At 58.6% G+C, this 27,055-nt stretch overlaps 1 protein-coding gene across 3 annotated transcripts; it reads left to right on the forward strand.

Moving 5' to 3' along the window:
- Positions 1-1,977: 1,977 nt before the first annotated feature.
- On the forward strand, positions 1,978-27,037 carry ALS2CL (ALS2 C-terminal like). Of its 3 annotated transcripts, XM_032161796.2 has the most exons (26): positions 1,978-2,048; positions 6,264-6,391; positions 7,437-7,635; positions 8,049-8,114; positions 8,585-8,750; positions 9,294-9,425; positions 10,087-10,206; positions 11,684-11,742; positions 11,883-11,949; positions 12,406-12,602; positions 13,629-13,694; positions 14,124-14,222; positions 14,315-14,476; positions 15,181-15,292; positions 16,431-16,508; positions 17,328-17,458; positions 18,695-18,868; positions 18,979-19,075; positions 19,315-19,472; positions 20,031-20,099; positions 20,977-21,150; positions 22,329-22,371; positions 23,805-23,866; positions 23,973-24,122; positions 24,440-24,536; positions 24,960-27,037. In XM_032161796.2, the coding sequence occupies exons 2-26, from the start codon at positions 6,289-6,291 to the stop codon at positions 25,038-25,040; spliced, it is 2,862 nt and encodes a 953-aa protein (XP_032017687.1). In that variant the 5' UTR covers positions 1,978-2,048; positions 6,264-6,288; the 3' UTR covers positions 25,041-27,037. The 3 variants fall into 3 exon arrangements, with proteins under 3 accessions (XP_032017687.1, XP_058299185.1, XP_058299186.1); XM_058443202.1 differs by lacking the exons at positions 1,978-2,048; positions 6,264-6,391 and having other exon boundaries at positions 7,555-7,604; positions 24,960-27,015; XM_058443203.1 differs by lacking the exons at positions 1,978-2,048; positions 6,264-6,391; positions 7,437-7,635; positions 8,049-8,114 and having other exon boundaries at positions 8,692-8,707; positions 24,960-27,015.
- The last annotated feature ends 18 nt before the right edge of the window (positions 27,038-27,055 follow it).

Below are 27,055 nucleotides of genomic sequence, written 5' to 3' on the forward strand. Positions count from 1 at the left end.
CAGCTGCACGTGCAGATGATGAAAGTGAGGCCAGAGACACCTAGCATAAGATCAGATCTGTCCTGCTCAGGGACCTGCCCCACCTGCCCCTGTTTGTCACAAGTGGTGAGGCCATATGCTCCTCCTGAGGCCATGGCCACTCTCCAGCCCTTGTCTCCTTCCCAAGCCCCAGGGATGCCTGGTGGCCCACACCCATGCTCTAGGGGACCCACAGATCCTCTAAACCGTGCTCATCCCTGAAGGAGCCCCTTGAACCTACCAAACCCTTCCTCTCAGAGTCCCACATAACCCCAAGAAGGAGGTGCAGCTAAGATATTTCACCAGCAGGGGCACTAAGCCATAGAGAGGCCACACACTGCCTGTGATCACACAGCAAGAGGAAGGCAGCACAACGCCCCATACCAGGTCTCTTTCCAGAATGTTCTGCTACCTCCCACTGCCCCACAGGCACACGGGATCCCCACAGGGAAGGCCTGTTTAGAACCTGAAGCCTCAGTTCATTCCACCTGCTGGGGCGGTGGCTCTGCCAGGCTGTGCTGTAGACTCAGGGAGCCGAGTGCCCCAGCAGACAGTCCAGCAGGCCATCAGGGCTGTGAAGGGGGGTGGGGGCCAAGGTCTGGAGCCTGGGGGTGGAGGGCATGGGGAGGAGAGGCTTTCCCAGAGGGCCAGAGGGACACCTCACCAGAGGCCTCCTTGAGGCAGCCCCTACCCACCAACACAGCAACATCTCTAGCAGGCAGGGACCAGAGGAGCAGGGCCTTTGGGAGTGCAGCTCCTCAGGCAGCAGGGGGTGCAGAAGGGGGCAAGAAAACAAGGCTGGAAAAGGGGAGGCCAGAGCTAGGGCAGGCCTTGGCAGTGTGGGGAGGGATGGACAAGCAGGAAGGGGTGGCTCTGCAGGATTGGGACCCAGGAGGAGAGCAATGTGGGGCAAGAGGGTGATGTCACTGGGGCCTGCAGTCACTCAGGCAAGGGTCCCAGGCTGGAAACCCTCCAAGGGGTGATGTGCAGCTTGGCAGATGGTAAACTCCCACCTGGCGACAACACAGGGAAGCCAGGGGATGAGCTTGGCAGGCCCCTGGCCCCCACTTACCTCCACTGGGGGTCTCTTCAGCCTGGCAGGATGGGGGATGCCTCCCACCTCCTCAGCAGGGGGCTGAGTAGGGGGCTGGTGGGCCACCCTTTCAGCTCTTCCACGGCCGCCTTGGACCCTGAGCCTCCTCCTTACTGGAACCTGAGTGCCACTGAGAGCAACGGGTGACTAGTCTGGTGGCCAGAGTGGGAATCAGGCTGCTGACGGGGGGCTTCTTTGTTATAGGTTTGAACTAAGTTCTCTCCCGCTCCCGGGGGGTCTGTCCCAGATCAGTCTTCAGCCACCCTTTCCAAGGTCTCAGGCCTTCGCACAAAGCACACCCGGCCAGCTTCATACTCTACCAGGCCTGCGAGACTCAGGAGTGGGGAGGAAAGGGGACTTCCCCAGGGTCGCACAGGAGGGGCGGCCGGCCGTGGACACCCAGCCCAGGGGCCGCAGGGCGCCTCAGTATACCCCTCTACCGGCTCCAAGTTCCACGAACCCACACAGCGCTCCGCGTGTGCTGGCTTCTGTGACTCAGGGCAGACCCGGGAGGTCACGGGGCTGCACCACAGGCTCGCAGAGCGACTGACTGGCGGGGCGAGGTGGTGGCGCGGCGGTCTCGGAGCCTTGCAGGGGAAGCGGTGCCCGAGAGGCGAGCCTAAGTGTGCGCGTGGGTGCGCAGGGGGCGGAGGGGTCAAGTCTCCCACTATTCCTCCCCGCGCCGGCTCCCAGGGGCCTTCGGATCCCGGGGGACGCCAGAGAGAGGCCTCAGGAGAGGCTTGGGGCGGCCGGACGGATCAATGCCGCGCGCCACCTCCTCCGTGTCCCGCCCGTGGCCCCCGCAACTCCAGAGCAACACCCGGAGGCGGAGCGGGGCGGGGCTGGGCGAAGGGGGCGGGGCTGGCAGGGGGCAGAGTGGGGGTGCGAGCGAGGAGCCGCGCGGGCACTCCCGGCGCGGGGCAACCACAGGGCTCAGGTAAGGGCGCGACGAAGGGCGCGCGTCTGCGGGCGGGTGTCTGCGCTCCACGCTTAGCCAGTCCAGGTGGGCTCCCGCCTCCTCGGCTGCCGCGGTCCCCGCCCAGCTCCTTGGTCCCCGCGGGAGTCATCCCCCGGCCGTCCGAGTCCCTCGTAAGACCTCCCTCGGTCCCCGCGGGGCTCACAGCGTCGTCCTCCCTGCCTGGCTGCTAGCCGGTTCGGGTTCCGGGCAGCGCCCCGGGCCTGACCTGAGCCGTGGTGCCAGGGCCACGGGGCCCCAGCTAGCAGGAGAGACTGCCAGGAGGAGGTGACGCCGGCTGGTTAGGGCGGAAGGGCCCGACCCGGCATTCCAGGAGGTGGCCTTTTCGCATGGGAGCGGCATGGCAAATGCCTGGCGGCTGGAACAGGAGCTCGGGTCTGGGAAACTCCAGCGACCGAGTGTGTGCCTGGGCAGGGAAAGGAAGGGAAGCTGGGACATACGCGACAGCAGGGAGGGGTGCTTGTCTAGGACAAGAGGCTTGGAGCCATGGAGAGGCCGAGGAAGGGTGCAGCTGGGAGAGGCGAGCATGAGACTGAGGGATCAGGTGTGACAGTTCAGCGCCCCCTCCCTCGGGCAGTGCGTCTAGTCTCTCTACTCTCCCCCACTGGGCACCGGATAACGAAGGGGCTTCCACGGCAGCCCATGAAAAAGCCTCCACAGCAAGCAGAACTTCCCTGCTTGTTCAGACCAGGAAATACCAGAGTGAGTGAGTGTCATGACAAGGTGTGTCAGGGGCCTGAGGAGCCAGGCCTGGGAGAGGACAGGGGAGGCCCCAGTGACCCTGCCCAGGAGGGACCTAGCGTGGACAGAGGCCAGGAATGCAGAGGAGAGACCAGGTCTGGCTACTGGTTAGAGCACCACAGGGGCAGCCGCTGACTCACCTGGGCACGCCGTGACTGGCCAGTTCTGTCCTCACCCTGCCCCACCCCACTCCACCCCGTGGTGAGCATCAGGGCTGCCTGAGGACAGCTATGAGGCAGGGCCCTGCCAGGATCTTGCTGTGTGCCTCAGGTGAGTTGCCCACCCTCTCTGAGCCATCTAGCTAGGTGAACCTGGTGGGCTGGAGCCAGAAGTCTGGGTCTGAGCCCTGCACAAGTTCTACAGATAGGGTCTCTGGATCCTCCCATTGTTCCTGGGCCTCAGTTTCCCCATCTGTACATTGGGCACAGCCTGCCACGAAGGAACCTTTGAACTGGAGGGAGGGAGAGGGTGAGGAAGCCATGCCCTTGACTGGATGGGGGAAGGTTAGGGATGGGACAGGGCTTGGGGAGGGGGGTACTCCTGCAGGATCCTCCTCATATTAAGGTTCAGCCCCTCCTCCTCCTGCCCTGCAAACGTGCACACTCATGCACATTCACGCTGCCTCACCCCTGCACTTACACTCTCCTCATCACTTCCAGGATGAAGCCCCAGGCTCTCTAGCCTGGGAGCTGGGCCCCTCAGGGTCACCTAACCAGAATCCCAGCTTCCACTGTAGCCTTCCCCCAACCCACTGCCTCGCCAGCCATGCTTAACTTCTGCCCGTTCCTCTGGGTGGTGTGACTCAGTTTCCCAGGGTTATAGATCCCTTTGGGGCCACAGATGTGGAAGACTCCCAGATTAACATTTGCCAACTTGAGTCTGGAGGACTCACCCCAGTGGTCGTAGGCTGCTTTGTGGGGTGGGGAGTCTAAAGACCAGATCCCCACACCCAGAGAAGCCCCCTTCCACCTGTTTGTCCTTTTGAGGAGAGACTTAAGTAGCTTGAAAAGCTGTGATCTGCTTTGGCTGGGTGCAGTGGCTCACACCTGTAATCCCAGCACTTTGGGAGGCCAAGATAGGATGATCACTTGAGGCTAGGAGTTCGAGACCAGCCTCGTCAACATAGTGAGATCCCATCTCTAAAAAAAACGAACAAAACAAAACAAAAAAAATAGAAAGAAATACAAATAAAAAGAAAAAAATGCTATGATCTGGTTGAACCCCCATTTCGTAGAGGGGTGGCTGAGGTACAGAGAGGATGAAGGCTGTGGATAAGTTGAGGCATGTCCAACTTATGGCTGTCCTCACCTGAGCAGCCAGGTGAGGGCTGCTCCTGGGGGAGCAGCTGAGACTGGGCAGTGGGGACGAGGGACAGGAAGCCTGAGGAGGAGAGGTGATCTCCAAGGTCAGAGAGCTCCTTGCCAATGTATGGTGTCGGCTGGGGTCGTGGTGCTGGCCTCCCGGAGAGTGTAGGGATGTTGGTGTTCAAGTCTTCCTAGCAGCGAGTTATTTACTGCAGTATCTTTTCAACTTGCACGGATCTGGTTCCTAGTCTGCATCTCCCATCCTAGCCTTACCCTTTCTTCCACTTCCCCAACCAGCCTTGGATATCCTCACCTCTTAGCTTAGACCCCACCTGACTGCCAGCTGAGGGTGGAAAGGTCACCCCCAAAGGGCCTTTCCATTCCAGCAGTTTCAGGAGACGTGGGTGAGAGTTAGGTGGGCCTGGCTGCACCCCTATTCCCTTGGCTGGGCTTTCCTGGTCTGCCTGAGCTGACCTGGAGCCCCCTGTGTCCTGGGGGCCTGGGTCTGTCTCAGGGGCCCACAGAGGGAGAAGAAGCTGCAGCACAGAAGCTGCAGCTGGGTGTCCGGTGGCTTCCCCTTCCTGCCTCTCCCTCTGCAGCCTCACCCTCCCGAAGCAGCAGTAGCAGGAAAGGTGGGGCAGGAATGCCTGGCCCGGGCCTTTGGCCAGAGCTCTGAGGGACCCGCCCCACTCCATTCCAGAGCCAATTCCCTGGGAGTTGTAGGCTCTGTCAAGGGCCTGGGATGCCCCCATGGCACTCTCGGGGCGGGGTGGAGAGGGGAGGGCTGAGACCCCTTCCCACTCACCCTTTTAGGTCTGCCTGTGTCACCTGCCCATCATTGGCCGCCCTGATTATATCCCCTGCCCTACACAGGTTGGCTAACTCCAAAGCCTCAGCATGTCAGAGACAAGGAGAGAGACATTCTGCAGGTCTTGGGCTAAAAGACCCTCTAACTCTCCACCCCAGATACCTGATCAGGTCATTTGGGCAGATGAGCATTGCCAAGTGAGAGTACCAGGGTCTAGTGGGGGAGGGCTTTGTTGGAGCAGAGGCTGTAGACTGGCTGTGGGGGTGGGTTTGAGCCCAGGCCTCTCTTCGCCCTTCCCTTTAGGCAGGACACCACATTCCCAGGTGATTCCTGCCTGATTGGAAGGTCCCTCACTCCAGGGCAGGAAATCTCAAGGCTCAAGCCCACCTGCCCACCCCAAGGGCCCCCACCCATCCAGCAGGCACCCCTTCAGGGTGGATGGTTGTGATCAGTGATCTCTCTGTCTGGTTGGGGGACCATGGAGGGTCCAGGCTCCCATCCACGTTGAACTCTCTCTCACTGCCTGGCACCATCTCCTCTGCAACTGTCATATGTTTATTTCCCCAAATGTGACTTTGGATCCCATCATTACCTTGCTCTAAAGTCCCCCATGGCTGTCCATGGCTGACTGAGGCACAGTGAAGCTGTGGTCCTTTGGAGTGCTGCTTAGTGGGCTGCCCTCAGAGGCTGGGCCCTCACACCCATGAGCCTTTACTCTCAGGGTTCCCCCACTTGCCTGCTGGGTCCTCTCTTCCTTTTCATTTCTTGCCCATCCTTCGCGGCTCTAGCAGGAGGCCTCCAGACTCCCCCATACCTCCAAAACTCTCCTTGCTTACACAGCCCTGTTGGGTGACAGGGAGTCCCGAACCATGGGCTAGAGGACAAAGCTGGGATCCTCTGACAGCATGGCCCTGTTTATGGAGACTGCAGAATCCCTGAGGGGAGACTTGATGGAAAGGGGGCTAAGACCAGGGCGCCACTAAGACTATCCTGGGCACTTGGGATCCATGGTGGATATTTGAGCAGAGGAATGAGCAGGCCAAACTGGGCTTAAAGAACATCTACCCTTTGGGGAAGAAAGGATTGCTTCCCTTGGCAGCTCTGAGCTCTCTCTCTCCTTCAAGGACCCCTCAGCTGGGCCCAGGCAGGGAGCAGGGCAGGGGTCAGTGCCCAGTCCAGGAACTCCCCTTTGAGGCGATCTGGGCTCACTGCTCAGTTCTGATGTGGGTGGTCATGGACCTTGCTTCTGGGCACCCTGCCTGAGAGGATGGGACTGGCCTTACTCCTGCCTGTGCTATCTAGCTGTAACCTGTGCCTTCCTAGGAGGCCCTGAGTCCGGCACCCGGCCATGTGCAACCCTGAGGAGGCAGCTCTGCTGCGGCTGGAGGAGGTCTTCTCAGCCACCCTAGCCCGTGTCAACAGCCTTGTCCTCCAGCCCCTGCTCCCAGCCGGTGAGTCTAGGCTTTTTAGTGGGGAGGGAAGGGTACCGAGGAATGATCCCAGGGACAGGAGTCCTATCTTGTTGGACTCGCTGAGCCACAGCTTTCTCAACCTCAAATAGGAGTGGTGACACCTGGTATCAGCATCTTCTGATGCAGGTGGTGCGATCTTGGCTCACTGCAACCTCCGCCTCTCAGGTTCAAGTGATTCTTGTGCCTCAGCCTTCTGAGTAGCTGGGATTACAGGTGCCTGCCACCACGCCTGGCTAATTTTCATATTTTTAGTAGAGATAGGGGTTTCACCATGTTGGCCAGGCTGGTCTCAGGGTCCTGACCTCAAGTGATCCGCCCGCCTTGGCCTCTCAAAGTGCTGGGATTATAGGCATGAGCCACTGCGCCAGGACTGACTGCTCCTTTCTTAAAGGAACCCTGAGGGGTCAGGCCATGAACCTACCTGTAGCCCAGACCAGGCTGTGCAAAGAGATGGAATTCCTCCTTTCCCAGGGTGAAAGACTGGAGACTGCCCTTTGCTTGAATTTTCATCTTGCTCCCACCTAGGACACCTAATGGTGCCGGGAGGGGAGCAAGACTGACTGGAACAGGATGCCTAGGTTTTACTTCCAGTTTAAGTCTCACTTGTGAGGCCTTGGACAGGTGCCTCTGTGCATCTGTGAAATGGCAGAGGACTGTGTGACCCTGTGGACTCCACATTCTGGATCTGAGGAGTCCAGGATGAGGAAGCCCAGAGCCAGGGGGAAATTCGTGTATGTACTTAGTTCCCTGAGGCTGTCAGGGTTGTCCCTGTTTAGTGAGGAGGTGGGTGTGTACTCCTATTTCCTCCTCGAGGATGCTGCCCGCTGCTCCAGCCTGCCCTTCCCCCGCCCAGCTCCAGGGTTCACCAGTTCTGTCCTGCGGATCCCAGGGATGCAGACCCTGCCGCAGCTCCAGGGCTGGCCGGTGCTGGTGGCCCTGGTGTGAACACCTGGGGCCTCTGCATGTTCCCTGGGAGATAGAGCCCACGTCCTCCACTCACAATGTGACTGTGTTCCTGCCCCAGCCCCAGAGCCCTCGGATCCCCGGGGCAGAGAGTGCCTGCGGCTCTTGCAACAGCTGCACAAGAGCTCCCAGCAACTCTGGGAGGTGACAGAGGAAAGTCTGCACTCACTGCAGGAGAGGCTGCGTCACCCGGACTCCACCGGTCTGGAGTCCCTGCTGCTGCTGAGAGGTGCTGAGCGTGTACTGCAGGCCCACATAGAGTAAGACCACGGGAGGTGGGGCTGGGGCTCAGCCCTGGTGCCAGAGTGACACCTGGCATTAAGGTTCACGTGGGGTTGGGGCTCACATGGGTCAGGTTTCAGGCAAAGGTTTGGGCTCGGTCCATGGTTGGTGCTCACCTGGGGTCAGCGTCACCTGGGCTTGGGTGTTCGCCTGACAGCAGGCTCAGACACTCCAGCCCTGAGGCTTGGGGCCTCCCAGGGAAAAGAGACTGTATGTCAGAATTGTCTTGTTGGCCCAGGAGTTGAGGTCTCCAGTGCCCAGAGCCAGGCCACTGTCTGGGCCCTCAGGGCTGCAGCTGATTAGTGGGTGGGATCTGGGGATCCCAGGGACCAGGGGCTTAGGTCTGGGGCTGAGGACTGGGTTTGCAGGGTGTCCCCTGTGCTGCCTGCAGGTACATCGAGTCCTACACAAGCTGCATGGTGGTGCAGGCCTTCCAGAAGGCAGCAAAGAGGAGAAGGTGAGCACAGGGCTGGTGCACTGGCCCCTGACAGGGTGGGAGTGCCTGAGTGAGGGTGGGGTTGGGGAAGGCCCCTCCCCGGAGCAGCGGGTGTCACAGCCCACAACTCATCCTGGAGGACCCCTGGCTCTACAAGTCTGCACTGATCCACACTGGAAGAGAAAGAGGGAAGGCCCAGTGAGGCCAGGAACAGAATCCAGACCCACTCTAGCTGGGCTGGCCTTGGGGCAGGGAAGGTGGGGAATCCCTTCAGGGTGGATGGTTGTGATCAGCAGTCCCTTCACACTCTGAGATATTGCTCCTAAACCTGTGAGGGTAACTCAGGTACTGTGTTGATCTGATAGGGTAGAGGTTTTCGGCCTGGGGCTGGCCCTGGGATCTGGGGGGATTAGCTGGGGCAGGGAGGTGGCGGTGTGCGTGCAGGAATGGAGAAAGGGGTGAAGGTGGTATGTGGCCCTCTCTACACGCAGAGAATACTGGCGGGGCCAGCGGAAGGCGCTGAGGCAGCTGCTGTCAGGTGTGAGCTCAGAGGGCTCGGTGGGCGCATCGCTGGGCCAGGCCCTCCACCAGCCACTCGCCCATCACGTGCAACAGTACGTGCTCCTCCTGCTGAGCCTCGGGGACACCATTGGGGAGGTGGGTACCAGGGGCAGCAGCATGTGGGGAAGCCGAGGGAAGGGAGGGATAGGGCCCAGACTCAGGGGGCTCAGCCTATACTCAGGAACCCTAGTACAAGAAGGACTCAGCCATGCCGAGGGGTGGGAGAGGGTTGAGGGAGTCACAGGCCTGTTCTGGGGTTTCCAAGGGACATGGGGGACATGGTCCAGCCCTGAGGAGGGGGTCTGAAGACACGGTTCTGTCCTAGGGAATCTTAGCGGGTGACAGCACTGCCCTTCCCTGTGGTGTCTGAGGCACGTGGCCCTGCCCTGGTAGAGCCAGCAGAGACCCAGAGAGCAGGGGTAGAGTCACGTCCTGGGACTGAGGACACGTGGGCCCAGGGACAAGCTGGGGAAGCACCTTCATATTCCACCTCCTGCCCCACCAGCAGAAGAGGAGCTGTCAGAGAGAAAAGGGCAAAGTCTGGCCTAGATTCAGGCCTCCCCACCAGCCGGGACCAGGACTGGGCTAGGGAAGATTCCAATAAGCTCTCCTCTCACTGGCTGCCCTGTCCCCCTTCAGCGTCACCCAACCCGGGAGCTGGTGGTGAACGCAGTCACCCTCTTTGGGAACCTGCAGTCCTTCATGAAGCAGGCGTTGGACCAGGCCGCGGCCACACAGGCTCTCTGGCACACCTTGAGAGGCCGGCCGAGGGTGAGTTGGGGGCCTGAGGGGCAGTTAGGGAGGGGGTTCCATGTTGGGCATGGAGCTGTTGGGGGGCTTGAGCTGCTTGCTGTATTCTCCAGGCCTCAGTTTCCTTATATGGAAGGGGGAGTGATGGCCGAAGCAGGTGGCCGTGAGGTCCCTCTGTCCAGCCATTCTTATCTGTCTGCTGAGCACGTCCTGGGCCAGGCCCCGACCTGGCCTAGGGAAGAGGCAATCAGCAGAACTGGTGCTCTCCCCTGGGGATGTCGCTGATCACACCCTTGCGTCACTGCCCCCCATGGCATGGACTGCCCCTGCAGGGAGGAGAGTCCCCTGTGCCCTGAGGTTTGGACCTGGTGTGGAGAATTAGGAGACTAGGTAGAGGAACGAGAATTGCGGAAGGGAGGCAGGGGTGGCCGAGTACTGGGAGAGGACTGATAGGGGCATAGCTGGGGCCATGGCACAGAGGTGTGGGAGGAGACACTGAAGCTTCAAGAGAGCCAGAAATGTATATCAGTGCATTTCTGCCCATCACTGACCCAGGGGCCACTCCAGGTCTCTGGAGGGGGCCTCTGGGAGGTGTCTGGGGTACAGGGGGAGGTGGCAGAGTGGCTGGCAGCTTGCAGGACAGAGGTGCCTAAGCCTTGTACTGTGCTCTTTGCCCTACCAGGATGTGCTCTGCACCCCTGCTCACAGACTCCTTCAGGACAGCCAGGACGTACCCGTGACAGTCGCACCGCTTCGGGCTGAGCGTGTGCTACTCTTTGATGATGCCCTCGTCCTGCTGCAGGTTGGGGTGGGGCTGACCCGAGGTCTTGGGGCCACAGCAGGGTTCTGGGGTCTGGTTGGAAAAGGAGCAGTAAAGGGGCATGCTGCTGGGACTGAGAAAGTGGGCTTGGAGGGATGGTCATGGACAGAAAGGCATTGTGTTGGGGAGGGGCGGTCCACTGGAGCTGTCGCCAGAGGAGCATGGGCTGAGGGGAAAGGCTGTCCAAGGCTTGTCCCGGCTTCAGCCCTTCCCAGCTGCTGTCCTTGGTTACATGTCTTCACCTTCGTTTTCCCATCTGGAATGTGGGGGTCATTGTGAGTGAGTTTGTTCTACAGTAAACACCAGACAACTCTTAGTTCCCATTGTACTCAAATGAGAGAGGAACCCCAGACAGAAAGTTATGGGTGACTGAGGGGTGACTAAGGAGGACTGGATGAGAAGGCTTCTAGAGAAAAGTACCCCACAGGAGCCGTGCCTGGGCTTTCAGCACTGTGGAAGTCAGAAGGGAGCCAGGCCTGAGGCTGGGAGTTGTTACATGGCCAGTCACCAACTGTGGTCCTTCCCCCCTGAAATCACGTTGTCCTGGTGAGGTCCACAGCACTGTCTTCTCTACCCCTTAGAAGGTTGGCCTGGAGCCCCCTTGCAGACAGGTGGCAGGGGCCCGGCAGGAAGCTGCTGCCCAGCCTAGACCTGTGTCCCCTGAAGCCTGATTTTGGGATTGGTTCTGATTTAGTTTGAATTCCCCTCCACTCCCAACTTCACACTCCACTCCAGGTACACTGATGAGCTACTGTCCCTTCTCTGTGCTAACCCTCTCCCACCGCTGGACCTTTGCACATGCTGTTGTGTCCCGTGGGCCATCTCTTGTCCATGGCCTGTGGCTGGCAAGCCCCTCCTCACCCCTCAGGCCTGGGTCTCCCACCTCCTCCCCGTTCTGGTATGGAGCAGTGATTGGCCTGACTGGGCTGGGCAGGAAGTTGCTACACAAAATCTTCCCATAGGAAGGGGCTTTATTTCTGGCTCTCAGAGCAGGATGGCATTCCAGGTAGAAGGAATAGCACGAGCAAAGGTTCACAGTGAGGAGAGGTTGGGGCAAGCTCATGAAGGTGCGATTGTGGAGTGGCCGTCATGGCGTAGTGGTCTGTGAGGTCTTAAATGTTAGGCTCAGCAGTGTCCCAACCTCCAGGCAGTAGGAGCCATAGAGAGGTTTCCAGCAGGGGTTGACCAGGTCCCACCTTCATTTCCAGACCACTCTGGTGGCCACAGCGGGCTAGAGGCTGGTTCTGAGTTCCTGGCCAAGCCCTGGGGTAGACAGGACATGGAGGAGCTGTCCCTGAGGTGGGGAGCAAGCCAGAGGGGAGGAGGACTCCGTCCTGGACATGCTGGGCAGAATAGCCTCGGTGGCCACGCAAGGTTGAGCTCAGGGCAAGCCTGGGCCAGAGGGTAGGTGAGCATCTCGCCTGGGCTCTGGATGACGCCTGTGTCCATCCTCTTCCAGGGCCACAACGTCCACACCTTTGATCTGAAGCTGGTGTGGGTGGATCCTGGGCAGGATGGGTGAGCAACCCCCTCGGCTGACAGCCCAGGCCTTCTTCCCTTTACCCCCATGACACCTGCCCACACCCTGGGACTCTGGCTTGGGCCCCTCCACCCTCCTGGACAGAGCTGGGGCCTACTCGTCACCTCCGTCTGTCTAGGTGCATGTTTCACCTCCTCACGCCTGAAGAAGAGTTCTCCTTTTGTGCCAAGGACTCCCAGGGCCAGGTGAGTGTGGGCGAGCTGTGAACTGCGGGAGCGGGGTCAGAGGACAGGGTAGGAAGAGGGCAGAAGTATGCAACCCTGCAGGGCTCCACAGGAGTGCCGGCGAGTGTCTGGCAGGCCTCTGGGGACCTGGTCAGAGTAAATCGGGGTCAGGCATTAGAATGCCAAAAAGAACAGGGTGTTTTACTTTCTAAAGACAGAATTGGGTCCTGTGTTGATCCCTGCCCTGAGGTCTTGTTTGGCCCCTCTGGGCAGGCCCTGAAACTGCAGAGGAGGATCTCAGGTTGGGTGGAGGGCCCCAGAGAGTAGCAAGAAGCAGTTGAAGGGTCCCCCGGGTGACAAAACGGAGTAGGGGGTGGAGGGTGGAAGGGGTGGTACCTGGAGCTGCCCCAGAAGCCTTCTTGGAGGGAAAGCCTCCAGCAGCAGTGATCCCCTTCCCCATGTTCCCCCTCCCACCAGGCAGTCTGGCAGTGGAAGGTGACCCAGGCTGTTTGCCAGGCCCTGTGTGGGAAGAAGGACTTCTCCGTGCTGGGGGCTGGCCTGGAGCCCTCCCAGCCTCCCGCCTGCCGCTGCGCAGAGTATACCTTCCAGGCAGAGGGCCGGCTCTGCCAGGCCACCTACGAGGGCGAGTGGTGCAGGGGCCGGCCCCACGGCAAGTGAGTGGCTGGAGCTCTGGGTGGCAAGGTGGGACTCCTTGGGGGGCAGAGAGCAGCACACAAACCTAATTGTCCCAGGACATGTACCAGGAGCGGTTACTCTCTGTGGACAGTCAATTCTCAGAGTCCCTCTTAAGTCCTCTTGGACTGGGCCTGGCCCAGAGACAGTCTGTGCCAAATAAAGTCTTGATGGTGACACTAGAGGACAAGGGGCAGCAACCACGCGCTGGCCTTAGAGCCTGCAGGTGCCATTCCATTCTTAGGAGGGTGGGAGAATAATTCTCGCATCTGTACCTTTTTGTCTGGCGGTGGTGAAATGGCTTGCACACATTCTATCTCCGTTGGTCCTCATAAAGACGCTCTGTATGGAGTGCATTTACCCATTTCATAGGTACAGACACTGAGGCCTAATGATGGGCATGACCTGCCCGAGGTCTCAGGGCAAGTGATAGGGTGAGCCGGCTTCAATCACAGGTCTGTGTGACCCCACAGATGGGCAAGCCTTTATAGACCATGTGGCCCCACCCCATGCCACCGCTGGGAAAACAGACCCAGAGAGCGGAAGGGACTCACAAGGCTACACTCTCAAGCACCTCCGCTAGTTTCTAATACCCTGCCTCCTTTCAGAAAGGGCTCGAGAAGACTTATGAACAAAAGGACAGAAAAAACACAGAAGTGGGGAGGAGGATGGTAGAAACCCCACTGACTAGCATTAAACTTGAGCTTGATGCTTAGCTCTGAGCTTCCTGTTGGTCAAGGGTAAAAGGGAACCTAGATGTCTCCAGGGCTTTCCCTATGGGATGTGGTGAGTGTGCCCCATGAGGCTGCTGGTACAGTTCGGTCAGGAGTAGAAAAGGGCTAAAGGGGCTTTCTGCAGGGGATGTTTGGAGCTCAGACAAGAGGGCTGGGTGGGTGCAGGGAGCCCAGTCCAGGGGAAGAGGAAGGGAGGGCGTCTGAGAAAGTAGGTGGCTGAGGTTGCTGAGGGGTGGGTGGGCCTGAGGCTCGTGAACCTCCACTGTGTTCCAGGGGAACCCTGAAGTGGCCGGATGGGCGGAATCACGTGGGGAATTTCTGCCAGGGCCTGGAGCATGGGTAAGGCTGGCTGGGGCTGCTGCTGGGAGGTGTGTGATGGGCGAGGAGTGCTTTCCTCCCCTGCTGTGGTCGCCAGCCCGGCCCCATCCTGAATTCCCAAACCTCAAGCAGGAACTTAGAGACGATTTGGTCCAGCCCCCTGCACTGTACCAAAGGGGAACCGGGGGCCTGAATAGGGGGCCCGTCTCAGCTCGAGGTCACGGAGGGAGTGGTACAGGCCAAAAGGTGCTCCAGGTTGCACGGGGGCCAGGCTGGAGGGAGGGGTCCTGAGAGGGGCCCATTGAAGAATAGGAAGGCTGAGGGCCTCTGAGAATCTCCCTGTTGTCCGGAAGGCTCCTTGCGGGCAGGGATACTCCTGGGTGGCATGGAGTAGGTGTGATGGACGTCTCAGGTCAGGGCTGATCCCCATCCCCGCAACCTTGCCCTCAGCTTCGGCATCCGCCTGCTGCCCCAGGCCTCTGAGGACAAGTTCGACTGTTACAAGTGCCACTGGCGAGAAGGCAGCATGTGTGGCTACGGCATCTGTGAGTAAGTGACCCTGGCTGGGAGGCTCGTGGGCTGGGCCCATCCTCTGGGCGGAGCTCCATGAGGCAGAGTTCATTGTTGATGGCCCTCCCCAGGTACAGCACCGACGAGGTGTACAAGGGCTACTTCCAGGAGGGCCTGCGGCACGGATTTGGGGTCCTTGAGAGTGGTCCGCAGGCCCCCCAGCCCTTTAGGTACACAGGCCACTGGGAGAGGGGCCAGAGGAGCGGCTATGGCATTGAGGAGGATGGTGACAGGTGAGCGCCCTGCAGCCACCACTCCCAGGACGGAGGGGTGGACAGGGCCCTCACAGACCAGATTGTTGCAGGACACAGGCTCCTGTTTGTCCCCCAGTGTGTCTCTCTTAAGCCCCTCACTTCCCCTCCAGTCCCTCGGTTGCCGCGGAGGCTCAGGCTGAGGGAATCCTGGTCACGCTGACTGCAGGGTCACCCCCGCCCCTCACCCCTCCTCATGGTGCTGGAGAGGCATTTCTGACCCCCTGCGCTATCACGTCTAAAAACTGAAGCCCTTGCTGGCTCTCTGGGCTGTGTGATAAAGCCCTGGATCCTTGGCCTGGCAATCACGGCCTCGCCTGCTTCTCTGACCTCACCCCAGCTGTGTCTCCTGTGCACCCCTCCAGCCTTTCTGGACCACTGAAGTCCCCACGTATCCATCACATGCTCCTACCTGAATGGCTTTGCACCCACTCCTATTCCACCTGTCCTTCCTGCCACCTCCACAGAGGAGCCTCCCAGATGCCCTTCCCAGGCTGCCTCCCTCCCTTCTCCACTCTCTGTTCCTCTTGGGGGTCCTGACCTCTCTGGCACTGTGTCCGTTGAGTGGATTCAGGTGATGTCACTGCCCCTTATCTGCACTCCCTGCCGCCCCGTGCCAGCAGAGTGCCCAGGAGGTACATGGGAATGAGTCTGATCCAACTCTGGCCACATTCCTCTCCCTCCAGAGGCGAGCGCTACATTGGCATGTGGCAGGCTGGTCAGCGCCACGGCCCAGGGGTCATGGTCACCCAGGCAGGCGTCTGCTACCAGGGCACCTTCCAGGCGGACAAGACGGTGGTGAGTGGAGTGTGTCCTGGGCTATCCCTCTCTTTGCACCCCACTCCCGCTGGGGGCCCTGAGGCTGAGCTGAGGCCTTTCAGGGAGGGATGGGAAAGGCGGCTGTGTTCCTGGGTGCTGGAGGAAGCCAGAACCTGGGCAGGAAGCCAGCTCTACCACCCATCTCCCTTGGCCCTGGCCAATCCCTGCTCTGCCTGACCTTGGTTTCCCCATCAGCAACTCAGGTTAAGAATACTTACCATAGACTCAATAAACTAGCAAGAATGGAGCACTTACTCATGATGATGCATTGGCTGCCATTCATAGAGTCCTAACTTGACACCTGGCTCTGGGCTAAGCTCCCACCCTGATCTTGTGGGATCCTCCCAAGAGCCCTGCAGGTTGATGTCATTATTATCCCCAGTGTGTCCCTAGTGAATGACAAATGAGAGGTTCAGAGGGATCAGAGGACCTGCTCCATGTCACCTTCACTGAGTGGCAGAGCTGACACACCCTGGTCTGCTGAGCCTGGCCAGCGAGCCTGGGACTCCCACGTTTGCCTCACCCATACCCTTCCAGGTGCCTGGGGAATGTGGGGCTCTGGCCTGATGGCTGTTCTTGTTATTATGGTCTGTTGGTTTGTTTATTCTCTACTTCATTCTCGAAAGGATTGAAGGAGGCCTTCGAGGAAAGAGGAAGACAAGGGGAAGAATAAGTACACAAAATAGATGTGGAAATAAGTTGAACACTAATTGTATCCCTTTCAGCTCTGAGCTTCCTAGCAGCCCATGGGGCAAGGGAACCTGGTCAGCTCTGCCGTTCCCAGGGCCAGTGACAAGCAGGGAAGCAGGGATGTTTCAGGGAAAGCCCCACAATTCTTGAGCTCCCAAGGGCTTCCTGAAGAAGCCACTGGGGTGACGAGCCAGGGGAGAGGGTGTCATTTGGGGAAATCCAGGGATGGGGTCCTTGGGGCAGGTGCTCAGCAGGCCAAAGGCTAGAGTTCCAATTAGGTACAGTCCTGTGGGGTGTGACGAGGCTCAGGGCCCCTCTCCCCATGTGTCAGGGCACACCTCCCTTCTTTGGCCATCTCTCTCCACCCCGAGTTTCCTGGCCCTTCCTCACCCGCCCTTTCTACCCTCCCTGGCTTCCTCTCCCCAAGGGCCCAGGCATCCTCCTCTCTGAAGACGACTCCCTGTATGAGGGCACCTTCACCAGGGACCTGACCCTCATGGGGAAGGTGAGGACCACCGAGGCCCCCTCCACACCCTGCCAAGGCCTTGGTTGGTGTCTGTAATCTCCCCACTTAGACTCAGGACTGGGGGCAGGTAGGGGAGGGCCTGTCCCACCTCCCTTGGAGCCAAGGAGTGGGCACAGCGACTCCACCCTGCCACAGAGTTGCGATTGATTCTGGAGTGAGGTGAGAGGGGACCAGTGGCCTTGCCTGCTATCCAGAGGGTACCGGTGGTCTCTTGGCTGTGTCCCTCCGTACCCTCCTAGTTCAGAATACACGCCCTCCACCAGTACCAGTGCCTCAAGCGGCTGTCCCTGGAGGCACTGGCCTTCAGTGTGTGCCTCCCTGAGCTAACCCAGGAAAAGGCAATGTGTCCCCGCTGGGGCCTTTGGAAATATAGGGGCTGTTTTGGTTTCATAATGACTGGAGCAAAGGGGTGGAGACCGGGTTGCTATGAATGGGACAGCCGCATGTGGCAAGACACCGCCCTCCTCCGGCATTGTCTGTCCCTGGGCTTACCCCCACCCCAGCCCCTCAGTGGTGGTCTCCCCACTCTTGCCTGTGAGTCCCTTCTCCATCTCGCTCCTCTTCCTACCTCAGAGGCGAGCGAGCCCCTGAGACGTGGGCACAGCTGTTGGTGGGGGGCTCTGGCAGGCGTAGAGGATTATGAACCCCTCAGCATGGAGCAGCTTGAATAGATGGCAGGAAGCTCACTCATCAGTACTTAGCCTCTCTGACACTGATGGACAGGCATGTGGCCTGTCACGATTGGCTGGAAGGGTAACTGGGCAGACAGACATCCCTGCTCCTTCTCCTGGCTCCCAGGGCAAGGTCACCTTCCCCAATGGCTTCACCCTGGAGGGCTCGTTTGGCAGTGGGGCAGGGAGAGGACTGCACACACAGGGTGTGCTGGACACGGCTGCCCTCCCACCAGACCCGAGCAGCACCCGCAAGAGGTGAGTGCCTGGCCCCTCTGGCTCTGGGCCTATCTGGAGATGTGTCTGTGTTTCCACCCCAAGGACTCAGGTCTCATCAGAGGGGCCCTTTTGCACCCACCTCTTAGCACTCTAGAGAGTTCAGAGAGTCCAGGGTGTACAACTCCAGTCAGAGACTCTTAGAATCAGGGGCTGTGTGGATATAATGAGGTACACCACAAAACTGGAGAGAAATATTATTTGTAGGCTTTGCTTAGGTCCTGCTTTTTTTTTTTGTCTCGAAAGGATACAATACGGTTTACAAACCAAACATACAGGAAAAAAAAAAAAATAGAAAATAAGAGCATGTGTTAACCTTAAAACAAAGGGATAGGCAGACATGTCCTACAGCATTTACAACTGATCGTTAAGCCTGGCTCTGAGTTTCCTGGCAGTCAAGGTAAAGAAGGAAACTGGCTAAGTGGAATCACAGTCATTATCAAGGAGTATTTCAGGGGAGGATAGACTTCTTTTCCTGTAGGGACAGAGTTCCTCCTTGGAAAACAGTTGCTCTTGTTGCGTCTGTTGAGGAAGACTCAGTATTGCACAGAGGAAGGAATCTGTGTGGGTGGCAGTTCTAATGGGAAGTGGTCCCAGGCAGCATTTCAGATGTAGGGAGGGAGTACAGTTGACTACTTGGCCTGCTGTCTCTGCATGCTGCTTCTCCCTGACAGCAGGAGCTGGGAGTGGACAGCAATCCCTAGGGGCGGGCCCCAGCCTGGATGTGGGTGTGGGCTGCGTGTAGCCTACGAGCATGACACTGGAGTGCAGGGCTCCGTTAGACACGCGCAGCCAGGCCCCCAGCCTGTTGGCCAAGGTGGGATCAACTGCAGGAAGGAACCAGCTGTAAGGGAGGGCAGAGGGGTATGTCTTGGAGGGGAATCCCAGACTTTGGGCACTGGTCTCTCTTGGGCCAAGACCCACTCTCTGGCTTGGCCTCCAGATCTGCCCACCTTTCTGTCTCCACCTTTCCAGGATTCCATATGCTTCTGTCTGTCTTCTCATCGCAGGGTAGATTCTCTGTCCCTTTCTCTGCTGCTCTTCCTCCTGGAGCCGTGGAGGTCAGCCCCCTCTGCATGGTTCAATCCATCCATCCTTCTTGGGGCTTGATCCTGGGCCAGGCTGGTACCCCCACCCCTCCAAGGGCCTGGGCAGGGTCCTGCCTACCTCAGCTCCATCTCTCCCTGCCCCATCACCCACCCTCCATCCCCATCGCAGGCAGCTGGGTGTGGGTGCCTTCCCCGTGGAAAGCCGCTGGCAGGGAGTCTACAGCCCCTTCCGGGACTTTGTGTGTGCTGGCTGCCCCAGGGACCTGCAGGAGGCCCTGCTGGGCTTCGACGTGCAGAGCTCCAGGGAGCTGCGTAGGTCTCAGGATTACCTGTGCTGTGAGAGGTGAGGCCGGCTGTGTGCGCATGCACAGGTCAGGGTGGGCCGGGGAGGGCTTCCTAGGGGGAGGGGGCTGGGCCCAGGTGTGGGTGAGGGACGCTGTGCGTGGTGCCCAGGACCCACCCTGAGGACAGTGTGGGCAGTATAGAAGACATCCTGGAGGAGCTGCTGCAGCACCGGGAGCCCAAGGCTCTGCAGCTGTACCTCAGGAAGGTGAGAGCCCTGCCGGAGTGGCCAAGGGGGTGACATTCTCACTATCCCTGGTGGGGAAGGGCTCCCATTTTTCATAGCAGGGTGCTGACTGAAGGGGACAGGCCTGTGGGTCCCTTGTCCTCGGAGGACCTCAGTGTTCCCGTGTATGAGATGGGAGACGTGTTGGGAGGCTGGTGTGGGCATGCTGTGCTCCAGACTCCGGTGGTTAGTCTCTCTCTGTTGCCTACGCACTGGCCCAGGCTCTGAGCAACTCACTGCACCCCCTGGGAAAGCTGCTCCGGACACTGATGCTGACCTTCCAGGCTACCTACGCAGGTGTCGGGGCCAACAAGCACCTGCAGGAGCTGGCCCAGGAGGAGGTGAAGCAGCATGCCCAGGAACTCTGGGCTGCCTACAGGTGAGCTCGGTGGCAAGCGGGACAGCTACTGCCCTGTGACACTAGTGTGCCCTTTCCAGGCATCAGTTCTGCCTTGCATTTGGGAGGAATGCCAAGTGTCTGATTCAGCAACGAACCAGAGGCTTGGTCAGTGTGCAGCTGCTGAGCAAAAGGGTTAGAGGGTGGGGAGGTGAGAGCAAAGGCCCAGCTGCAGCCCTCAGCTAGAGTGCAAGACCCAACCAGGCCCTGGGCTGACTCTGACCCCAGGGGCACTCTCACCCCACTGTAGGCTGAGCTTGGCCCTGGACTCGGAACACACCTGCAGTCCCAGGCTGGGCTGTGACCCCATGAAACACTGCAAATAGAAGCCTTAGATGCTATAGTTCCTTCTGCTGCTGGATTCTCAGGCTAACATCCTGGAGCTCCAACCTTCTAACTTCTGTAGTTTGAGAGGATGAACCCTGCAGGCCATGTCTACAGTTCTGAGAGGCCACCTGCTCTTGCCTTTGTTGACTGGTGGTGGAGCTCCAGTTCTGTGGGAAGTGGCAGCCACACCATTTCTCTCTCATTGACTCACAGGGGCCTGCTGCGAGTTGCCTTAGAGCGCAAGGGCCAGGTCCTGGAGGAGGATGAAGACACAGAGACAAGGTGACTGGCGCAGGTCTCCTTGGGGCCTCCGAGTCCAGGGAGGCCTCATGCGTCTGCTCCTAGGACCTCCCTTGGGGAAAGAGGTGCTTCTGGGGAAGTGCTGGGCATTCACTCTATTGACCAAGCATTGTGCATTGATCGTTTGTGGATTAGAATGACCCATGACCTCTGTTCTGTGAGGAACCAGGGAGGGGGCACTGCTACAATGCATTGAATGCATTTTTGTTCTAAATGTATGATCCCAATCTGATCTTTCGCATGCAGAAGGTGAGTAGCTCCCCGAGGCACCCTCCTCTTCCTGCACACAGATGGGGAAACCGAGGGCTGGTAGGGATGAGCCTGAGGTTATACAGGAGTTAGGTGGGTCATGAAATCTGTCTCCCCCAGTCTCTGGAGCAAACCTTACAATTTGCCTTTAGATTCCAGACCTGAAAGTGTTCCTGATCAGAGAGGCCTTCCTGTCACCGCATTGCAGGAGGCAAGGGAAATGGGGTTAGACATTAGGGAGAACTCCCCGCCCAGAGTCCTAGCACAGCAAACCAGGAGGTGGAACTGAATCAGCCTGTAATGGCTGCTGAGAGCTTGGCTGCAAGTTGCTGGTCCATCTGGGGCCCTGGTTTTGCTTTCAGTCAAATGGGGATCCAACTCCTGCCCCACCTGCCATCTTGGTTGTCAAAGTCAAAGGAGGGAATGAAGTTATGAATTGAATTGGGCAAATGATGACTGAGAACAGGCTTGGAAAAGGTTTTCTGGGAGGAGGAGGCTGTAGGCCGGGACACTGTTTGTTGTGGAACTAGGAGCTCTTTGAGAGGAGACTCCAAGTAGTAATCCCAGACCCCACCTTGCTCATCCCAACCTGTTCCGGTCTCCCCATCAGGGACCTCCAGGTGCATGGATTGGTGCTGCCCCTCATGCTGCCCAGCTTCTACTCAGAGCTCTTCACGCTCTACCTGCTGCTTCATGAGCGGGAGGACAGCTTCTACAGCCAGGGCATCGCCAACTTGAGCCTCTTTCCCGATACCCAACTGCTCGAGTTCCTGGATGTGCAGAAGTAAGCCCTCCCTTCCCCCTTGCCGTGTTAGCCAGGACTCCAACTCGACTCAGACTGTCTTCAGCCAAAAGGTGGGGCTGGGGTTGATAGGTTCACGTATCCACCAAGTTCTAAGCTTATGCATTCAGGTGTGGCTGGATCTAGGTGTTCAACTGAATGACAGAGGGAAGCACCTTCCATTTCTCTCTGTTGGTCTTTCTCAGGCTCCACCTTGTGGTGACAAACACCATAAGCACCAACCACTCAAGGTTCATACCCTCCCAGCTCCACTCCCAGAGTCCCCACAGGAGCTGGCATTGCCTTCCAACAGCTCCCTCAGAGCCCCTGAAGTCCCTCACTGGCTCGGCTTGGGTCTTGAGCCCACCCTTGAATGCCTGCCGTGATTGACCAGGCCTGCCTGAATATCCACTGCTGAGGCTGGGGCAAGATCACCTGCTCTGAGCACTTGGGCTGAGAGTAGGGGAGAGGAGGTCCCTCAGGGGAAAATGAGGACTGCTCTGGGTGCACGTCGGGAGGTGTTTACCACACCCCAGGGCCTCCCTTCCACCCTCAGTCTCCAAAATGTCCTTTCTCTTCAGTGTCCCATCTATCCATTGATGCCACAAGTGACCCCACTGTCCCCAGTAGAGGGCACGGGCACTGTCTCTGCTCCCACATCCAGGTCTCCTTTGTTACACAGGGATGGTGCTTCCCACCCTCCCTGCAAATCCCTGTTTCTTCCTCTATCTTGGTGACTGTGTCCTGCATCTGACCAGCCACCAGCCTAGAGACCTGGCTGCCAGTGCTTCCCAAGCGTGCCCCGCCTCCCTCACCGCCTCAGTGTTGCTTCCTCACACCAGCCTCCAGCTCTGCTGCGTGAGGGCTGCATCCCCCTGCTCACAGCCCTGTGCTGGCTCAGCAGAGCCTCCTGGATGGAGTGCAGTCTCCTCACCCCTCCCTCTCTGCTGGTCACCATGACCTGGCTCATACAAGCCCCTGGGCCGCCCTCACCTCCCTGGAGCTTCTGGAGCTCTGCCTTCTCCAGGAATCCTTCTGTTCTCCCCATGACCTGGGCTGATCGTCCCCTTTCCAGGACCCAGATCTGCCGGGGGACACAGTGGCATAGGGAATTTGCCCTCTGACCTCAGACTCTGCCCCTTGTCGAGGCAGAGCCTCCTGTTTCACTTTTTCAATTTCAGGCACTTGTGGCCCCTCAAGGACCTCACGCTGACGAGCAATCAGGTGAGAGGGAGGCCAGAGCCCCAAGCCAGGGGCCCCCAGAGGTCCTGCAGGCTTTGAAGAGCCCTTTGCCTCATGATTGCTGGGCGGAGGCTGCAGGGGAGCTGGGGAGGGGCAGGGTGGGTTGGGAGGAGACACCGTCATTCTGACCTCCCAGTGTGGTGGAGGTAAGCTGTTGGCCTATAACCACCAGGCTCAAACACAGGTTCTTACCTGGCTGTGTGACCATGTGCAAGAGGCTCGTGCACCATGCCTCAGTTGCCTCATCAGTAAAAGGGAGCCAACACTAGAACAACCTCAAAATTCTTATTTTATTTATTTATTTATTTTTCGAGAAAAAGTCTCACTTTGTCGCCCAGGTTAGAGTGCAGTGGTGCGATCTCAGCTCCCTAAAACCTCCGCCTCCCGGGTTCAAGCGATTAACCTGCCTCAGCCTCCCGAGTAGCTGGGATTACAGGTGCCTGCCAAGCGCTCACTACCATGCCCAGCTAATTTTTATATTTTTAGTAGAGACGGGATTTCGTCATGTTGGCCAGGCTGGTCTCAAACTCCTGACCTCAAGTGATCCGCCTGCCTTGGCCTCCCAAAGTGCTGGGATTACAGGTATGAGCCACCGTGCCTGGCCTTTATTTATTTATCTTTTGAGATGGAGTCTTGCTCTGTCGCCCAGTCTGGAGTGCAGTGGCGTGATCTCGGCTCACTGCAACCTCCGCTTCCCGGGTGGAAGTGATTCTCCTGCCTCAGCCTCCTGAGTAGCTGGGATTACAGGCACGTGCCACCACACCCAGCTAATTTTTATATTTTTGGTAGAGACAGGATTTCACCATGTTGGCCAGGTTGGTCTCAAACTCCTGACCTCAGGTGATCCACCTGCCTTGGCCTCCCAAAGTGGTGGGATTACAGGCGTGAGCCACTGTGCTTGGCCAGAACCACCTCGAAATTGTTGTGAGGGTAAAGTGGGCACATGAGGCAGCTGTTCTCAAAATGTGCCTGCCAGGCTGGAAGCATCAGGATCATCTGGGAACCTGTTAGGAAGGCAGATTCTTGGACCCACCTCAGACCTACGGAGTCAGAAATGCAGGGAGTGGGCCCGGGAACCTGTGTTTCACCAAGCCCTTGGGTTTGAGAACCATCGACATAGGCACTCAGAAATGGGCGGCACCCAGTGGCCAGTGCCTGTTAGGATTATTATCTTCTTATCCATTTGGATCCTCCCAACCTCCTGGAGACTATTCACCCTGTTTTATGGTTGCACAGACTGAGGCCCATAGTGGAGCTGTGATTTGCCCTGGGTCACTCAGCCCTCAGGGTGGGGCTGCACTAAAGCCGGCAGTGAAGGGAAGGGTGGCCAGGGACTCAGGCCCGGCCCTGGGAAGGAGGGGATGTCAGAGCTGGGGGGTCATGGCCTCATCCAGCCCACTCCCTCCACCATGCAGAGGTACTCCCTGGTCAGGGACAGGTGTTTCCTGTCAGCCACCGAGTGCCTGCAGAAGATCATGTGAGTATGAGCCGTAGTGGGTTGGGGGTCCGGAGGCAGAGTGTGGGGTGCTCCTGGTTGGGACTGAACCAAGGGCCTTGACCTGGAGCCAGCTACCCTGCTGCAGGACCACGGTGGACCCACGGGAGAAGCTGGAGGTGCTGGAGAGGACATACGGGGAAATTGAGGACACGGTGTCGCGGGTGCTGGGCCAGGAGTACAAGCTGCCCATGGACGACCTGCTGCCGCTTCTCATCTACGTGGTGTCGCGCGCCCAGTGAGGCAGACAGGAGCTGGGGGTGCAGGGCAGGGGCAGGGGCAGGGGCAGGGGCAGGGTCCCACCCCCCACCACGATATCTTCTGACACCTCTGAACCCCAGGGTTTATGGATGCAGCTTCTCTCCGTACAGATGGAGAAGCCGAGGCCCAGAAAAGGGAGGGTCCCAGCCAGGGTGCTGGGGTGCTAGAGGCAGAGTGAGGACCGCACCCCAGGTGTCCAGCCATCCAGGCCAGGGCTCCTTCCCCAGCTGCCTGTCCATGACAGCCCTCTTCTCCTTGTCTCCCTTGCTCTCTTGGTGGGGCGGTGTTCTCCAGAATTCAGCACCTGGGAGCCGAGATCCACCTGATCCGTGACATGATGGGCCCCAACCACACAGGAGGCCTGTATGACTTCCTGCTCACGGCCCTGGAGGTGAGGGACAGGGGCTGTGGACCGAGGTGGAAATGCCGTGGCCCCTGGGGCAGACCCTTTTCCCTTCCCAGACATCATAACACCATCGTGGGAGGGAGCTCCAATTCACAGCTCATATGTGACTCTGGGAAGGGTCCTCACAGTGTCCCTGATCCTGCTTTTATTAAAAGAGCCAGGGAGGGGTCCCACAGTGCATCCCAGCCCTGGGGACCCTGGGGCCATGATTGCTCCAGGCTGCATTCCCAAGCACAGTGGGAGAGGAAGGGCCCCATTTTCCTTGCAGATTGTGGCTGAGGGCTGAGTTGGAGACACGCCTCCTCTGGGCTGGGAGGTGGGTGCACACAGCTATTGGGCCCTGGATTCTGTGCATGTGGTTGGGATCAGGCAGGTCAACTGGCCTCAGCCTTGCCTCTCCCCCGTCAGTCCTGTTACGAGCACATCCAGAAAGAAGACATGAGGCTGCACCGCTTACCTGGCCACTGGCACTCCAGGGAGCTCTGGTAGCTTGGCCTTTCCTGGACAGACTGCAGAGCTGAGCAGGGCACTACCGGCCTGTCCCTCGTTACCCAAGGCAAAGGGCGGGACAGGCCCTCAGAAGCAGCTCTTGGAGGAGATGAGCATTTTGTTTTGCACAGGAAGATGCTGCTGCTGCCCTGACTGGGATGAGGGTGAGGGGTGATGGGTGTGGCCCTGGATGTGGTGATTTTCCCTTGTCCACTAGCCCATCTCCAATGACCCCTTAATCTGCAGCAGCTCACAGGCTGGGGGTGAGGAGCCCCTGGCTTCTCTTAGCCTGAGCCTTTCTCCCAAGTTCGGGAGCCTCTCTGGGCCTCAGTGCTGCCACCTGTACAATGATGGAGTGAGTACGCTGTAAAGGACCTTCCATTCATTTTGCTGAATTCCAGAGTCCTTTTGGAAGACTGACTTTAGTCTGCTGGGCTGTACTGACCTCTGGCAGGCTCTAAGCCTCGCTGGGTATGCAGTCAACAGGATGGGCCTGGAGGTCCGTGAACTGCAGGCCACTTACCCATGACGTAAACGGCGGCACTGGAGCAAGCTGGGGTGGAGGGTGGATAAACCCTCACTGCCAGCAGGCCCCAAGTGGCCTGTAAATCATTTGCCTGTGACTTCTGTGGGCCTGCGTGGGGACAGCAGGGGCACATGACGTCTGCCTGGGCCCTGACCAATAAACTCTCAGACCCGGGACCCGGGACCCTGCTGTAGTTGGGGAGCAGGAGTACCTTTGGGAGGGGAGGACTTTATTTAAACAGTGGTTCTAGTGTGGGACCAAGAGAGGCAGGAACTGGGTCTTGGGGCATTATTCCTGCTGGGCCTCAGTTTCTCTTCCCCACACAGTTTATCTTCCGTCACATCGTGCCGGGTGACGTGCACGGTCTCCCTCTGCCCTTGCAGGAGATGCATGATGACAGGCAGTGTGATGTGTTCTGAAAGGGTCCAGGGCAAAGCGTAGGGAGAGGGTGGATTTGTGCAGGGTGCAGCTCTGGAGAAGAAGCTGGATCACTCTTGGTCCCATTCCCTAGGCCCTGAGCAAGTCAGGCTCCTGGCTCTGGGTGTGGCTCCCCCAAATGAAGTACTGACTTCAGCCTGTGAGGGGAGGGTTGAGGGAGGCTCTGGAAAGCCCAGCCACACCTGAGTCCCTGGCAGTAGACTTGGGGCAGAGGGCAGCCGCAGAGTCCCAGAGATGATGTGGGCAGTGGGCAGAGAGAGCCTTGGTGCCTCTGTTTGCCACCACCTCCCCAAGAAGGAGGGACAGCATTTCTCTGGCTGGTTCCACTAAATGTGCCAGCCCAAATGCAGGGCACGGGCTCTGGTTCTGCCAGGAGCCTGGGACACCCCCAGGAAGGGGGTGGAACTGAGGAAGAGCGAGGATATGCAGGGTGCACAGGGACTCATGCTTACTGGGATTGGGGCAGCTCACTAGGATTCTATCCTTTCCAATCGGCATCAGCCAGCTCTTGTCCCCTGACAAGTGAGGACAGCCTGACCCTGGCCCCAAATGCAGCCATCCCTGAGCTCATGCGATGCTGACGGGACCCCAGCACACTTCCCTGCCTCCTTTGAGATCTGTGAGCCCTTACTGCAGTTCAGATTCAACAAGGCCCTCTGCCCACCCTCTCACTAGGCCTCACCCAACACCAGTGGAACTGGAGCCTCTGGCTGGGCACAGTGGCTCACTTTGGGAGGCTGAGGCAGGAAGACTGCTGGAACCTGAGAGTTCAAGACCAGCCTGGGCAACATAGCGAGACCCTGTCTCTACAAATATAAAATAAAATAATTAGCTGGGTGTGTTGGTGTGTGCCTGTGGTCCCAGCTACTCGGGAGGCTGAGGTGGGAAGATCCGTGAGCCTGGAAGGTCAAGGTTGCAGTGAGTGGTGATCGCATCACTGCACTCAATCCTGGGTGACAAAATGAAACCCTGCCTCAAAAATAAAAATAAAAATAAAATAAATAAATAAATGAAAAAGAGCCTCTGGACAGAGCCTTAGGGGCTGCAGTGT

The sequence above is a fragment of the Hylobates moloch genome, unplaced genomic scaffold, assembly GCF_009828535.3.
Source record: "Hylobates moloch isolate HMO894 unplaced genomic scaffold, HMol_V3 SCAFFOLD_8, whole genome shotgun sequence".
In the NCBI taxonomy this organism is placed as follows: domain Eukaryota; kingdom Metazoa; phylum Chordata; class Mammalia; order Primates; family Hylobatidae; genus Hylobates; species Hylobates moloch.

Excerpts from the sequence above, each read along its gene's own strand:
- ALS2CL (XM_032161796.2), top strand. The coding sequence starts at position 6,289 with ATGTGCAACCCTGAGGAGGCAGCTCTGCTGCGGCTGGAGGAGGTCTTC. Across the intron at positions 19,076-19,314 it reads TGCAGCTGTACCTCAGGAAG|GCTCTGAGCAACTCACTGCA; the intron begins GTGAGAGCCCTG and ends GCACTGGCCCAG. Across the intron at positions 23,867-23,972 it reads GAGTGCCTGCAGAAGATCAT|GACCACGGTGGACCCACGGG; the intron begins GTGAGTATGAGC and ends ACCCTGCTGCAG.